This window comes from Anguilla rostrata, chromosome 13 (genome assembly GCF_018555375.3).
Source record: "Anguilla rostrata isolate EN2019 chromosome 13, ASM1855537v3, whole genome shotgun sequence".
Classification (NCBI taxonomy): Eukaryota; Metazoa; Chordata; class Actinopteri; order Anguilliformes; family Anguillidae; genus Anguilla; species Anguilla rostrata.
The window spans coordinates 5,367,350-5,382,712 of record NC_057945.1 but is presented as its reverse complement, the minus strand read 5'-3'; the positions used below and the strand labels follow the sequence as shown (position 1 = coordinate 5,382,712).

General features: G+C 42.1%; 1 protein-coding gene across 7 annotated transcripts in view; it reads left to right on the top strand.

Moving 5' to 3' along the window:
- scn8ab (sodium channel, voltage gated, type VIII, alpha subunit b) overlaps nt 1–15,363 on the top strand; it is a 94,361-nt gene that overhangs the window by 19,024 nt on the left and 59,974 nt on the right. For 4 of the 7 annotated variants that reach the window (XM_064304367.1, XM_064304365.1, XM_064304368.1 and 1 more), the window contains exons 1-2: nt 9,986–10,830; nt 12,857–12,985. The exons of 1 other annotated variant lie outside the window; for it this stretch is intronic. In XM_064304367.1, coding sequence (XP_064160437.1) covers nt 10,634–10,830; nt 12,857–12,985 — 326 coding nt within the window. In that variant the 5' untranslated portion in view covers nt 9,986–10,633. Of the gene's footprint in view, nt 1–9,839; nt 9,959–9,985; nt 12,986–15,363 lie in introns of those variants that run through there. 2 more of the 7 variants (XM_064304371.1, XM_064304369.1) reach the window with 2 other exon arrangements.

Genomic DNA, 15,363 nt, shown 5'->3' with positions numbered 1-15,363 from the left:
GTCAGGGAGAGTTAAGGGATAATAGAATCCTTGCCTTTGCGGGCACAGATACATTTGCTACAGAGAATCTCTTGATGCTGATACCTGATGATTTAGGGGGCTCATCTGCTGATGTTTAAGACATTTCTTTATGAAAGGCAGCAGTAAAATGTATGTTCATTGACAGGTGTGCCTCATCGTTTACTTAATTGAAAGCAGCAAAAGGAATTAAGGGTTGCAAGCAAAAATGAACAGTCAGCTCAGCTGGGCTAGTAATACAGTATTAACATAAGAGATATATGGAAAACATGTTTAACCTATAAGTTGAAACGTTTACAAATTATTTATTGGTTCAATTGGCATAGTCTTTGCAAGCATATATTGAACACGCAAAATGGCTTCATGGCTAGCTAGTTTGCTAACTTCTCAGTTCAGTTAAAATGAAGAATGAAATTAATGTTACTGAAATGTAGCTAGCTAGCGACCACTGCCATATGGAACAAATGACAGACTGGGCGGCTAACTAGCTGCCTTCTTCAGTATGTAAGTTTGGAGAAACAAGCAAGAGATTGAGGCCAGATTTTGAGGAACAAATGTTCCACCCAGCTCTTCCTCCAAAGCCCCTCCCTCCAAACATATGTACGCACGCTGCCTGGCATTTGAGTAGTGGAGAGGACAAGGGCGTTGTAAAGTAGGGAGAGTGCAGGGCATCGTGTATCAAGCACAGGTTGAAAAGAAAAAAACATGATGTCAGCATAATAAACATAAACAATGAACATACAGTAGCTATAGATTTTATTTGCAGTTATAGGCTATAGCAAGCATGATATTATTGGCAATAAATGACAAGTTACGTGAAATAATTTAGGAAACATGTAGCATTGCTTTGGAATATAGCTTCGTTTGTGTGAGCTAAGATAGACAAGATAGTTTGTTGTGACATGGCTTCATTTGATATCAGTACTTTTAAAGGCAGGCCTCGATTTTGCAAGTTTTAATTAACGGCTTATAGACAGTGATTTTTATGCGTTGAGTAACTTTTTTTACATTTGAAATTTTTGCACGTTAAAAACTTTTTTTTGAGATGTATTTTACTGCCTGACAGAGGAAACTTTGTGTCTCTGTGTTTTTGTGTGTGTGAGTGTGAGTGCATGCATACGAATATAAGTGAGTGTATACACGTGCAGGTGTGTGCGTCTGTGTGTGTATGAATGCGTATGTGAGAGTGCATGTGTGTTATGAATGTGAAAATTCATGTGTGTATGAGCAAACCGACCCATGATTGTGTGGACATATTACGGGCTAGTTTTTCAAAGGAAAGTGTGGCGCAGGGGATTGGTTGGTGAAAGGGCCCTGGAGGGGAACCCACGCACGCATAGACATGTGACCTGGGCGGGCCTTTTGTTCTGCATCCCTTTCCTCTGTCAGGACTGTGACAGCGTCCATCTTTCTCCCGCTCTCTTTCCATCTCCCACTCTCCCGATTCCCTCTCCGTCAGAATAATCCTCTCCTCCTTTATTTTTGTATTTTTATTTCAGCCCGTGCTCTCGAGTCTTTTTGTCGTACCCCTCGCTTCTTCTGTGGGCCACTCCTTCCCCTTTGTGTGAGCTTGCAGCAGCAGTGAAACTTGATTATGGCAGTCATGCATTGGGGGGGGTGGGGTAGCTAGAATGCAGCGTTGCAATTCTCATATCCCCCTCTGGGACGGGCGGGGGCGGGTGGTGAAACTGCCTGAGCATTTTTAACTGTCTGGAACAATTAAAGCTTGAAAAAGCTGCATTGCACAGTGCAAGGCATCAGGAGCTTTCTGTGCCAGAGTGCGTTTTGTGAGTGTGTGTGCATGTGTTTGTGTTTGTGTGTGTGACCATGTGTGAGCATGTGTGTATGTGTGAGCATGTGTGTGTGTGTGTGTGTGAATGTATGAGCATGTGTGTGTATGTGTGTGTGTGTGTGTGTGTGTGTGTGAGGGTGTGTGAGCATGTGTGTGTGTGTGTGCGCGAGTGTGTGTCTGTGTGTGTGTGTGTGTGTGTGTGTGTGTGTGTGTGTTCGCATATGCATATGGCTCCCACATTAGCATGCTTCTCTTACTGGACAGTATGTTAATCCTGCAGCAGGTTGACTGTGCTATGATCAGTGCGGATGGATGTAGGGGCGTGGTCAGGAAGCATCCTCGGGGGGGGGGGGGGGGGGGGGGATAACGGGGGGGGAGGGGGAGTCATTCATTTCCCGTTCCTCGTTTTCCCGCTCTGAGTGGTTTACAAACGGCCGGCCTGTCGGGTTGGCGCAGTTGGGGAGGGGGGGGGGGGGGGTTGCCTGGGACGGGTTCTGCCACCCCCCATTGATCCCCAGCTGCCAAAGGACCCAGTTTGCTCCGGGCGGTTCTGGAGCCAAGTCTGTCACCTTGCCTGTATCGGGTTCCTCCGTCCCCCCCACCCCCCTGCCAGCTCCGCCCCCCCGCTAGCTCTCCGTGCGCAGCGTCCTCCAGCACGCGCGGGAGCCCGTATCCTCGCCGGTTCGGAGGTTCTGGCGTATCCTTTTTCTTTTTTTAGCCTGTTCCTGGCTGACCTGAACACCTGGGAGTCCAGACCCTGGTTGAGTAAATCGCCGAATCACAGTCAGGCCCCCCATTGGCTACGCAGTATTCCACCGCGACAAGAAGCGGGTGGAGAAACGTTAGCGACGACCGCATCATAGGGGTGCTTCTTTTTATTTTATTTTTTTTTTAGGAATGGGGTGTGGCTGGTGGGCGTGCCCACGTTGGGGAAACGGCTCCTCCCTTCGGTCGGGCTTTCTTTCTTTTTTTTCCTTTTTTTTTTTATCGCATTTTTCTGGCTCTGCAGCACAATGCGCTGGAGAGGAGCCACGTTTCAGGAGTGGAGCCATGCTTTAATGTACTGTCTGAGGAGCCTTCTCTGATGACACAGCATCCTCCCCGTTCGGGGCAGTGGGGGATGGGGGCACGGCCCGGCCCGGGACATTTTGTGCAACCGAAGGAAAATGGATCCCTTCTCAGCTAAGCGAAGCGACTCGGGCCGTCCCACAAACGCGGGCCGAGTCTGAAGAGGAGGGCCGTCTCTGCCCACCTTATTTCTCACACGGGAACGTACCTAATTGGCAAAAAAAGCATGTTTGTATATCTCACATATTTTTACGTAGATTTGTGTCGGACGTGAAATTTGACCGACCAGTTTCGATAAGACGATATTCTATCGCTTTATTTTATTACTTTCTTTTCTCCGAGAGTGGTACATTGATTTAAATTAAGGATAGCTATGCCAGCATTTTTTCTTGCTATGGTTCGTGCATCGTCATGGTATCATATAGCTTTGCTAAGCAGTGGAGTCATTTTTAAAGCTCTGCCCTTCTTGCACTAGATAACCATAGATATTCTAATGTTCCGTTGGTTTCCACACACACCCAGGCTCTTGCAAGATTTGAAATAATTTTTATGTCTACTGTCAGTGTGTTTGGTTAGGACATCAGTAATTCCCTATCAGTGCTTTCTCTTGTATTCTCACATCTTGAAGAAAATATTATTGTTATTAGTACAACACAGTGCAGAAAATATCTTCTGAAAGGAGAGGTACATTTTTTACCCAGTGTTTTAAAACGATTTTGACAAAATAATGAAGTGACTGTTATCTAGTGACATTAATCTCTTTGGGGGGGGGCAAAGAATCCAACACTCTTCCATAGAGTACATTTTCCCACAATGCATTGCCAATTAAATTTTGCTAAGAAATTCTGTTTGGGTATGAAAAAAGATTGTTTTTCTGTAATAATAGGCCAAATGTTATCTGAGACATGAACGGCTCCTGACACAGGAGTCAGTCAAAGTTTGAGGCTCATTTGTCACCTTCAGCCTACCTGCAGGCTTCCTTCTGTACCACACTCTTCCTCGCCCGTCCCCACCCGGGGATGTCCTGAACGCGGGAGAGTACCCCTGACGCTGCCCGAGGGTCACTGCACAAGCAGCGCTCAGGAGGACGACAAGGATGAATTTCGCTTCCTCGCGGTGCCTTCGTTCTCATAAATATTTCATGGAAAACGTCCTAGTTTTATTTTTCGGGTGCTTTTAGGAAGCTGCCCCACCCTTTGAGATTAATGCAGCGATTCTCCTGGCAGGCTTCGCACGAGAACGCGTTACTTGTGCTTCACTCAAAACAAGCGTGCATGACCAAATCACAAGCACAATGTTTAAAAGGGCATCACTATGTAAAATATAAACAATCAAAACGTGTTTGAGGGTATCTGCACAACAGACACATGGGATTTCATTTTCACATCGCCCAAATTTTGTATGTACATGAATGTCTGAATTTCTTTTTTTTTACTGTTTTACCTGGTTTGTACTACTACTGCTACTGCTACTTTTACTACTGCTACTGCTGCTACTACAACTACTGCTAATAATAATAATAATAATAAGAAGAAGAAGAAGAATAGATAGTATCTATATTGTGCCTTTGAAGTCTATCTTCAAACTTTACAATGGAGGAGGGGGAATTCACCTCAACCTTAGGGCCTTTCCTCAGTGTGTGTGCACGCGTGTGTGTGGGTGTGTGCGTGTGTGTGTGTGTGTATTCATGAGTCTGAGTGCATTTAAGTGAATGTTTGTGCATTTAGTTGAATTAATTTAATTGTGCAGGCTTATATAAATGCGTATTTGGTTCTGTATATGTGTGTGTGTGTTTGTGTGTGTGTGTGTATGGATATTCTATTTAATTCTGTTCATCTCTGTGTGTATAGGTGTATGTATTTATGAAGGTGTATGCATATGAGTATATGTAACTGTATATATAACTCTGTGTATGCATGTGTGCATGTACATGTGTGCATTTGAGTGGGTGTGGGTTTAGTGTATGTGTATTTGGGGTCAGGACAGGGTGTAGTGTATGTGTATTTTGGGGACAGGACAGGGTGTAGTGTATGAGTATTTGGGGTCAGGACAGGGTGTAGTGTATGAGTATTTGGGGTCAGGACAGGGTGTAGTGTATGAGTATTTGGGGTCAGGACAGGGTGTAGTGTTTGTGTATTTGTAATGAGGACAGGGTGTAGTGTGTGTGTATTTGGGCTCAGGACAGGGTGTAGTGTATGTGTATTTGGGCTCAGGACAGGGTGTAGTGTGTGTGTATTTTGGGGACAGGACAGGGTGTAATGTATGTATTTGGGGTCAGGACAGGGTGTAGTGTTTGTGTATTTGTAATGAGGACAGGGTTTAGTGTGTGTGTATTTGGGCTCAGGACAGGGTGTAGTGGATGAGGCAGGTATTCTCTCTCCCTTTGGGTCTGAGTTTGACTCCAGCGCTGTTTCTCTGCCGCCTGTCTCTGGTGGCAGTGAGTCTGCAGCCTGTCATAACGGCCTCTTGGAGCTCCTCGTGCTGCTAGTCAACACTGCCCCCTCAGGCTCTCCCTTCCCACCTCGCTCCATCTTATACCCCCATCCCTCGCTCCATCTTATACCCCCACCCCTCGCTCCATCTTATACCCCCACCCCTCACTCCATCTTATACCCCCATCCCTCGCTCCATCCCATACCCCCACCCCTCGCTCCATCTTATACCCCCACCCCTCGCTCCATCTTATACCCCCACCCTCGCTCCATCTTATATCCCCATCCCTCGCTCCATCTTATACCCCACCCCTCGCTCCATCTTATACCCCCACCCTCGCTCCATCTTATACCCCCACCCTCGCTCCATCTTATACCCCATCCCTCGCTCCATCTTATACCCCCATCCCTCACTCCATCTTATACCCCCATCCCTCGCTCCATCTTATACCCCCACCCTCGCTCCATCTTATACCCCCATCCCTCGCTCCATCTTATACCCACACCCCTCGCTCCATCTTATACCCCCACCCCTCACTCCATCTTATACTCCCACCCCTCGCTCCATCTTATACCCCCACCCCTCGCTCCATCTTATACCCCACCCCTCACTCCGTCTTATACCCCGTCCCTCACTCCATCTTATACCCCCACCCCTCGCTCCATCTTATACCCCCACCCCTTGCTCCATCGCCTGGCTCTGAGCTCTAGGGGGATCTAAAGAGGCTCTTGCCTGCCCGCGTTGTTGCCCAGGAAGTGCAGAGTCGGCAGATTTACTGATCAATGGGACAGACTTTGCAGTAGATTTCCTGGAAGAGGCTCAAGATGAAGAAGTGAGTTGAGGCGAGAGGAGAGATCCATTTCAGAGAGAGACCAGACGTCTCCTTCGGTTTCATTTCATTTCCACCGGATGCGCTCGCTCACAGAGAAGAGGCAACAGAAGATGCCGTCGATTCGTTCTGCGTCGCTCCTTGTAAAATGACATTTGCCTGATTCTTGCTAATCTCGGGGGTTGTGCCATATTTTTTCAACTTTGTTACAATGGACAGAATGGTGCTTTTAGGGAAGTTCAAATCCTTCCCAAAGCTTTTTTTTTTTTTGTTGCCGCCTAACAGCTTCATCTTAAATTTCAAAATTTAAGGCGACATAGCTCAGGAGGTAAGACCGATTGTCTGGCAGTCGAAGGGTTGCCGGTTCGAACCCCGCCCTGGGCATGTCGAAGTGTCCTTGAGCAAGACACCTAACCCCTAACCCCTAACTGCTCAGGTGAATGAGAGGCATCAATTGTAAAGCGCTTTGGATAAAAGCGCTATATAAATGCAGTCCATTTACCATTTACCATTTACCAAAAGGCAGTACATTGGCCTTCATAACAGCATGACAGATATGATTGGTTGGTTCAGTTGAGAGACCTCACCGGGTAGCTATTGCACAAGTGGATTTGAAGTCAACATAGATGAATGTTGTTCATGTATTTAGTGTGATCTCTCCAGAAAAATTTGGCCAAATTTAGGTTGTTAATCAACCTAAGTGTGAATTCTTGTCAAATAAGTCATTTTATCTGGTAAATTTTTTATGTAATTCTTAAAACATCTATATACTTTATTTCATTTTGACATTGTAGAAAGTTACTTATTTAGGAGCAGAAAGAATTCTATTTAAATATATTTTAATTTGCAAACACAAAGAAAAATGAAGAATATGAATGCACTGTGTAGGTAAAAATCCTCAGCCACACCCTACAGCTGTTCTTGATGCTGTGTCAGCAAATCTCCGCTTTTAAGGGCAAGCGCATATTGGTCAGCCCGCGTGCCAGTAAAGACTTGAGAGGGTTGTGCTACTTTGACCTTTGACCTTCTCTGCGGCATCATCAGGGAGCCTGAATGGAAACTGAGGTCTGTGGGCATGTACGCGTTGTTGTCAATATTTCATTAGATTTTTTTCTGAAGACTGACAGGCTGCACCCTACTGTTCCATTTTCCCAGATTCACAGTGTCAGCACGGGAGATTGTAGCGGACTGTGTTGACTGAATCCAGGTCTTCGGGCTGTGAACTCTACGAAATAGGGAGTGGGCTCCATGTTCTCTCCCTGGTTGTGCCTCAGTCTATAAATCCTGAAAACACAGCTTGGCTGAAGAGGCCTGTCTTATGCCTGTAATGGCGAGGAATTATTCCGTCTTTATATCAGAAGCTCAGTTCCGTATCCTCATTGGTCTATGGCAGGGGTGTCGAACTGAGTCCCAAGGGGGGGGACGGGGGGGTTAGGGGTGCAGTGTCTGCGAGTATTTTCCTTTTCATTTGGCTGCCAATTAATCTTGAGCACAAGGTGTGTGGATTTCACAGACAACGAACGTCTTAAGTGAACCACTGGGCCTGAGAACACCCCCAAACACGTGCAGACACTGTGGCCCTCTTTTTTTGACGCCTGCGGTCTCCGTGAAATGTAACATTACAGCTGCCAGGTCACGTCTGATTGACGAACGGACCCGTCATTTATAATAATGACGCATGACGACACGAGAAGAATGACACACTGTTTTTTACGCTTAACATTGTGCACAAAGGGGTGTTTTTCCAGATGATGTTCTCGTATGCTACTGCAGGGGTCTACAACTTTGGGTCTCCTGTTTTTTTTTTCCCCCACACTAAAATCGCCAGTCGATTTGGGACTGTGAAACCAGGGTGTAATCAGCTGCTTCAAATGAACCATTTACAGTAAGGAGGAACACTAGCTGGCCCTGTGGCTCCCCAGGACCAGGTTTGGAGCCCCTGCTGTGGGTCTCAGACACAGCTTTCCTTGCTGTTCGTTTATTTTGGGACACATTGATTAATCGGATTACATGTATTTTTATATTTATTTGCAAATACTTTTATTTATTTATTTATTGAGACAGTATTCTTTTTGTGTTTATTTATTTTGGCAGATCGGGTCCTCATATTTATAAAGCAAGATAATGTGACATTAAATATATATTAAATATGTAAGTCATCCGGTGTGCTCGTCCCAGAGTAGGAAAGGGGAAGATCGAGTGTCAGACATCCACGCACACTTGAACATGAAATCGCGAGGTAGTCACCTCTCATGAGCCCCAAAATGGCGTGAGTTGCAATTAGCAACTCAAAATGTGTTTCCCCTCAGCAAAACATAATGATATCAAGTCATTGTCGGAAGCACTAAAATAATATAGTAGCCTCATTATTTTTATTTTTTTTATGAAGCAATAACTATAGTGAGGTAGGAGCACACGAAATGTCAATACAATTCTTTCAGAATAAATACACATTTTCCTCTACATTTTTGGATTGAAATGATGTTTCAAATGCTACCACATGTTGTGCTCAATCTGAGCATTTGTTGTTCATTAGAACTCTTAAGTGTTTCCCATATTTTATTGGGTTCCTATAAAATAATACAACTACATGTGTTTCTGATTAAGATGATGTGAATTTAAGTTGTGCTAAGGATGCAGTCATGTTCTTTGCATTTTAGAATAATACAATAATCATTTTATTGGATTGTTAAATGCTTTCTGTATACTAATTTCTATTTAGTATGCCAAATTGAAAAAAACGGTACGGTTCTTCCCTCTGGGAATGGTGGAAAATAGGAGAAGCAGAACAAGTAATGACCAAAATAATAAGTTGCCATACAGATTGTAAAGTTTGGCATGTAAAGATGAAAATTAACCTTGACCGTTTTTAAATGAAACTAAGAAAATATAAATCCAGAACTAGAGTTGGTGCAGAAGAAGTACAGGGAAGCTCTGCACTTGGTTACGATTTTGATAACGCTGGTCTCACTTGTGTGGTGTAGCAACTGCATGTTACATATCTCTCCAACATTCATAAAATACTCATGTGTGTTACATATCTCTCAAACACACATAAAATGCTTCTGAGTGTTACATATCTCTCAAACATGCATAAAATGCTTCTAAGTGTTACACATCTCTCCAACACATATCTTTCCAACAAGAACATTGTAGAATGCATTACCCTTATGTCTCTGCATATAAATTGGAGTGTGTACTTTACCTTGTGTTACTGCTGTTTAACATTGGAGCGTGTGATTTACCCTGTGTTACTGCTGTTTTACATTGGAGTGTGTGATTTACCTTGTGTTACTGCTGTTTTACATTGGAGTGTGTGCTTTACCCTGTATTACTGCTGTTTGACATCGAAGTGTGTAATGTACCTTGTGTTATTGCTGTTTAACATTGGAGTGTGTGCTTTACCCTGTGTTACTGCTGTTTGACATCGAAGTGTGTGATGTTGTGTTACTGTTGTTTACATTATAGTGTGTGATTTACCTTGTGTTACTGTTGTTTTACATTATAGTATGTGATTTACCTTGTGTTACTGTTGTTTTACATTATAGTATGTGATTTACCTTGTGTTACTGTTGTTTTACATTATAGTATGTGATTTACCTTGTGTTACTCCTGTTTAACATTGGATTGCATGGTTTTCCTTGTTTTACTCCTGTTTGACATTCTTCTCTCTCTTTTTCTCTCTTTCTCTCTCCACAGACATTTATAGTGCTAAACAAAGGGAAGACAATCTTCCGTTTTAGTGCCACGCCTTCCTTGTACATCATTAGCCCCTTTAATCTATTTAGACGAATAGCTATTAAAATTTTGATACATTCATATCCTTTCAAATGGAGCTTTCTGTGCTGATGTTGACTGAATTGCCAAACTTTTAAGATATGTGCCTTTTTAAGTATGGGTTTACGCATCCCATACCAAAAACTATGTTCCAAATGTTTACATTTCCGTGTGCTAAGTACTTTCTCATGCACCGCTAATACATTCTTCCTGTGTGTATCTTTGTCTCCATGATACGTTTTGGAAGTTGTTTCGTTTATGTTTCTTTTTGGTATGGGATGCCATCTGCTGCATGATGCTTGGGAGCTTTGAGAACCGCTCGTTTCTGTGCTTCTGTTGTCCCGAGCAACGACGGCCTTCCTAATCACAACGGCTTGTGGCAGCCGCACACGCCCTCTCTCAGTTCAGGGTTTCATAGCAAATATCAATGGGTTCATGGAGCAGTTCAACAAGAAAACACAACACAGGGAAATCATTGCTGGACTATGCAGTCTGGCTTTCTTTTCTGTAGGATCATGTGCAAATGAACTGTCACGCTTCAGAATTAACGTTTTCCGAAGGGAATCGAAAACACAGAAAGAACACATAAGAGTTAACTTACCGATCATTTATACCCCAGCCTCATAAATCAAAAGCTCCTGTGCTCCAAATTTTGCTTGAGAGGAACATAATATGCTTACCTTTTCTTCAGCTCTATCGGGCATTAAAGTTTTGAAATGCAGTTTTCTCTTTTCTTTGGAAAGAGACTCAGCATTATATGTGAATGTATGTATTTTTCTCATTGTTGCTATCCAGAATTTTCCTTAACTTACTTTTTCTGCACAGTCTTCAGCATGATCATAATGTGTACAATTTTGACCAACTGTGTATTCATGACTTTTAGCAATCCTCCTGAATGGTCGAAACAAGTAGAGTAAGTATGCACTTTAATTTCACGGCATGCTTCTCTTTGTTTAGCCTCAGGGTAAACAGAAATACTATGACCTGGATTCAATCAACATTTGTACTTAACTTTCATATAATAACCAAAACGACCTTGGGAGGTGCTTAAGTCAACTCTAGATAGCTGGATGGATATAAATTGCCATGTGTCTAGACCAAAATGTTCTATGAGCTTTATAAATCAAACCTCAGCAGTAATGCCTTTTGGACCTTTTTTACTGATAGCAGAAACAGATTCTATATATTGACCAGATATTCAGCTCCTAAAGACAGGATGTTCTCTTTGGTAGCACATTCTATGTTAAAAATACAGAACTAAGTATTTGGTAAGTCTACAGTTTTTTTATGGCAGTGGTCAGGCTTGAACAACAACGTGGTACTACAAATAGTCTTTTTTTACTGAGCCATTATACAAAGTTCAGGTACAGTTCACAAGTTCAGTTTCCACTGCTTGCTGACAATTTTAAAATAAATATGTGATTTCACCAATAGCTGTCATGATGAAAGTCTTATTAGATTAATATTTTTGTGCATTTTGGTAATGTTTTATTTCAAATGATTATTTGGCCCATATGTAGCTCCAAGACGACAGTTGACATAATGGCGTATGTTTTTTGGCAATTTTTGTTGAGCTTAACCCTTTCAGTCCCATGTCAAACACAGCCAGAGATCACAAGGCATAGCCGCAAAACAAACCCCAACCTGCAGTTTTCATGAAGGATACCAAAGTGCAAGGCAGAAGCTGGATATTATTCAAAAGCCTGGCTGATACCTTGGCTGTAATCTGGAACTAGTTCATGGACAGGTTATTGTTTTTATGAATGGCAGTCCTATAAGTATACTTATATATTTATTTGTAAGAGTTTTATACTTCAGTATCCCGCATTTCAAAATTACATTCCATGATACACTGCTCGTTTCTATGGTGTCTCTGAAGTAACAGTTGGTAAGCTTGTAACATTAAAATGTTAGACAGACTGTAGACATATTCTATTTTGTTTCTATTAAAATGCAGAAAGAAATGAAAACTATGTTTATCAGTGATGCTGTATGGGGCCTGAAAAAAGTAAAGGACAGAAAAAAGTAAAAAGAAAAGCAGATGAGTGAGTTTTCTGTTAGGCTTCTTAAAATCATATATTGTGTTTTTTTTTTTTTTTAGAAGGTAGTACTTCATGCATCATCTTAACATATTTTCTGTAAGAAAGGGAATTAGACTGTGGTGGTATCTCATGGCTAAGTTGAGAAGCACATGTAAAGTAGTATTAAATACTCTTACACATCATTCATGTGATTTTTTGGTCATAACTAACATCAAATGTAATATTTGGCAAAAAGGTCAGAAAAATGTCTTGTTTGTTTAATTTAACCACTGTAAATTGTCCACCTACTTGTCATAGTAGTAAAATTGAACATGCACAAGTTTACACACTAAAACCAAATGACATTCAAGCTCAGCATGGATTTCTACAATGTAAGATTACAGCAAATAAATAAATAAAGAAATAATCTAAAGTTTCTAAATTTGATTAATTCAGCACACTTGGGTAACATAACATTAAAGTTTTTCAATGGTATACTTATTGTTGTTGACATAATTCACGTGTCTCACAGGGGAAATGCTTATTTATTGGTAGTTTATTTTATCAAATATATACAGGTTTGAACATGTCTTGACAGGAGACGAGACCTCTGATCATCTATCATCATCACAACTGAAATGAATCAAACATTTACTATTACTGAAAAAAAAATATTTTGAAATTTTACAATAAAAGTTGACTGAATCCAAGCCTATGTTGCAAATACTATTCTAAGTAACTATTCTAGTATTTGCACCCCAAGGAAAGTGCCATAAAAATAAGTGTAAACTTGGTCCGTAGCACGGCTTCTTTGCAGAGGCATGGCTACTGCACCACTGCATGATGGGATGGCGAACTGTTCTGATAGCTGTCCGTCTTAAAACGACGTCTGATCCTCACTGTGGTTTTTCCTTCTAGGTACACCTTCACTGGTATTTATACCTTTGAATCGCTAACAAAAATAGTTGCTCGAGGGTTCTGTATAGACGGGTTTACGTTCCTAAGGGATCCATGGAACTGGCTCGATTTCATGGTGATTTCTATGGCGTAAGTACAGCTCTCTACCCATAATGCATTTTAAGTGCCACACGTGCACTACTTTTGGATTGAGTTGATTGAGTGTGTGGGCGTTTGTCTTCGCCAGATATGTAGACGTAACTATAATATAATAAAAGGAACGTCTACATATCTGGCGAAGATATATATATATATAGTAACCTCCATAATGTTTGGGAGAAATACTTTTTTTTCTTGATTTGGCTTTGTACTCCACAATTTTAAATTTGTAATCAAACAACTCACATGTGGTTAAAGTGCAGATTCTAAGATTTTATTAAAGGGTGTTTTTATACATATTTTTATTACACGACAGCACTTTTTTCTGTATACATAGTCCCCCCATTTCAGGACACAATAATGTTCGGGACAAATGGCTTCACAGGTGTTTCTGAATAGTCAGGTGTGTTCAGTTCCTCGGTGCCAGTGTGAGAAAGGTGCCAGTACTTACTCCTAATTCTAAGCTTTTGATTGCCTTTGAGTCTTTTTTTGGTGTTTGTCAACATGAGGACCAGCCAATGAAAGTGAAGAAAACATTGGGCCTCAGTCACAAAACTTTTCTTAAATTATTCTTATTTTGTTCTTAAAAATGTTCTTGAGAAAAAACAATTTGGAATTCATGACACATGTACTGACCTTTTTTTGCATATCCCAGGTGTATAAGATGGATGCTGACTGTTTGTAAATTTTATGCTCAGTCCTGTTCATGTGATTAGCGTAAGGAAACAGCCATGAACAAATATAGAGAAGAAAAAAATGATGAATGCCAAAATGTTCACGGTAACATTCTTACGCACAGTTTACAATCAAATATGATCATATGCGTGTTTCATGAATGAGCCCCATTATGAGGCTGAGAAATAAGAAGAAAAAAAAACAGCCAGAGACATAGACTTAGGCTTATGAAAATCATCTGCTTGAAACACCATTAAGAAGAAAGAGAGCACTGCTGAGCTCAGTAGTTACAAAGGGCCTGGTAGGCCATGGAGGACCTCTACAATTGATGACCATAATGAAGAAAAAACCTCAAACACCTGTCCAACAGGTCAGAAACAATCTTCGGGAAGCAGGGAAGATGTGTCGGTGACTGCTGTCACCAGAAGACTTCACAAACAAAACTACAGGGGCCGCACTACAAGATGCAAACTGTTAGTCAGTTAGATTTATTTTCATCAGTAAGGAAATTCCTTTTCACAATCCATGCCAAAAATTTGAACATATTGAATCATACTCTTAACAGCAAGATACCCAGAGAAGATATTCAACACCTGGTGATGTCTATGGGTGCCGCAAACATTATGGTGCTCTAAAATGGGGGGTGCTACACAGTGATACCAAAGTGTACAAAAATACCCTTAGCTTTTTATACACTACATTTCCAAAAGTATGTGGACAACTGAACATCACACCCATATGTACGTGTTGAACATCTCATTCAAAAACCTTGGGTATTAATATGAAGTTGGACCCCCCTTTGCTGCTGTAACAGCCTCCACTCTTCTGGGATGGCTTTCGGGTAGATTTTGGAACATGGCTGTGGGGATTCGCTTCCATTCAGCCAGAAGTGGAATAGTGAGGTCGGGCACTGATGTTGGCGTAAGGCCTAGCTCACAGTCAGCGTTGCAGTTCATCCCAAAGGTGTTCAGTGGGGTAGAGGTCAGGGCTCTGTGCAGGGTAGTCAAGTTCTTCCCCATCAAACCCAACAAACCATTTTTTTATGGACCTTGCTTTGTGCACAGGGGCATTATCAAGCTCAATCAGGAAAGAGCCTTTCCCAAACTGCTGCCACAAAGTTGGAAGTGTACAATTCTCTAGACTGACATTGTATGCTGTAGCATTAAGATTTTTCTTTAATGGAACTAAGGGGCCTAGCCTAAACCAGGAAAATGGGCCCCAGACCATTATTCCTCCACTACCAAACTTTATAGTACAACACTATTCGGGCCAGTACAATTGGCACTATGCATTCTGCCAAACCCCAATTTGTCTGTCAGATTGTCAGATAGTGAAGCGTGATTCATCACTCCAGAGAACGCGTTTCCCTGCTCCAGAATCCAATGGTGGTGTGCTTTACACCACTCCAGCGGACACTTGGCATTGCGCAGGGTGATGTTAGGCTTGTGTATGGCTGCCTGGCCATGGAAACCCATTTCATGAAGCTCTTGACAAACAGTTCTTGTGCTGACATTTCCAGAGGTACTTTGGAACTCGGTAGTAAGTGTTGCAACTGAGGACAGATGATTTTTATGCACTACCCGCTTCAGCACTCAGCGGTCCCGTTCTGTGAGCTTGTGTGGCCTACTGCTTCACGGCTGAGCTGTTGTTGCTCCTCTATGTTTCCACTTCACAATAACAGCATTTACTGTTGA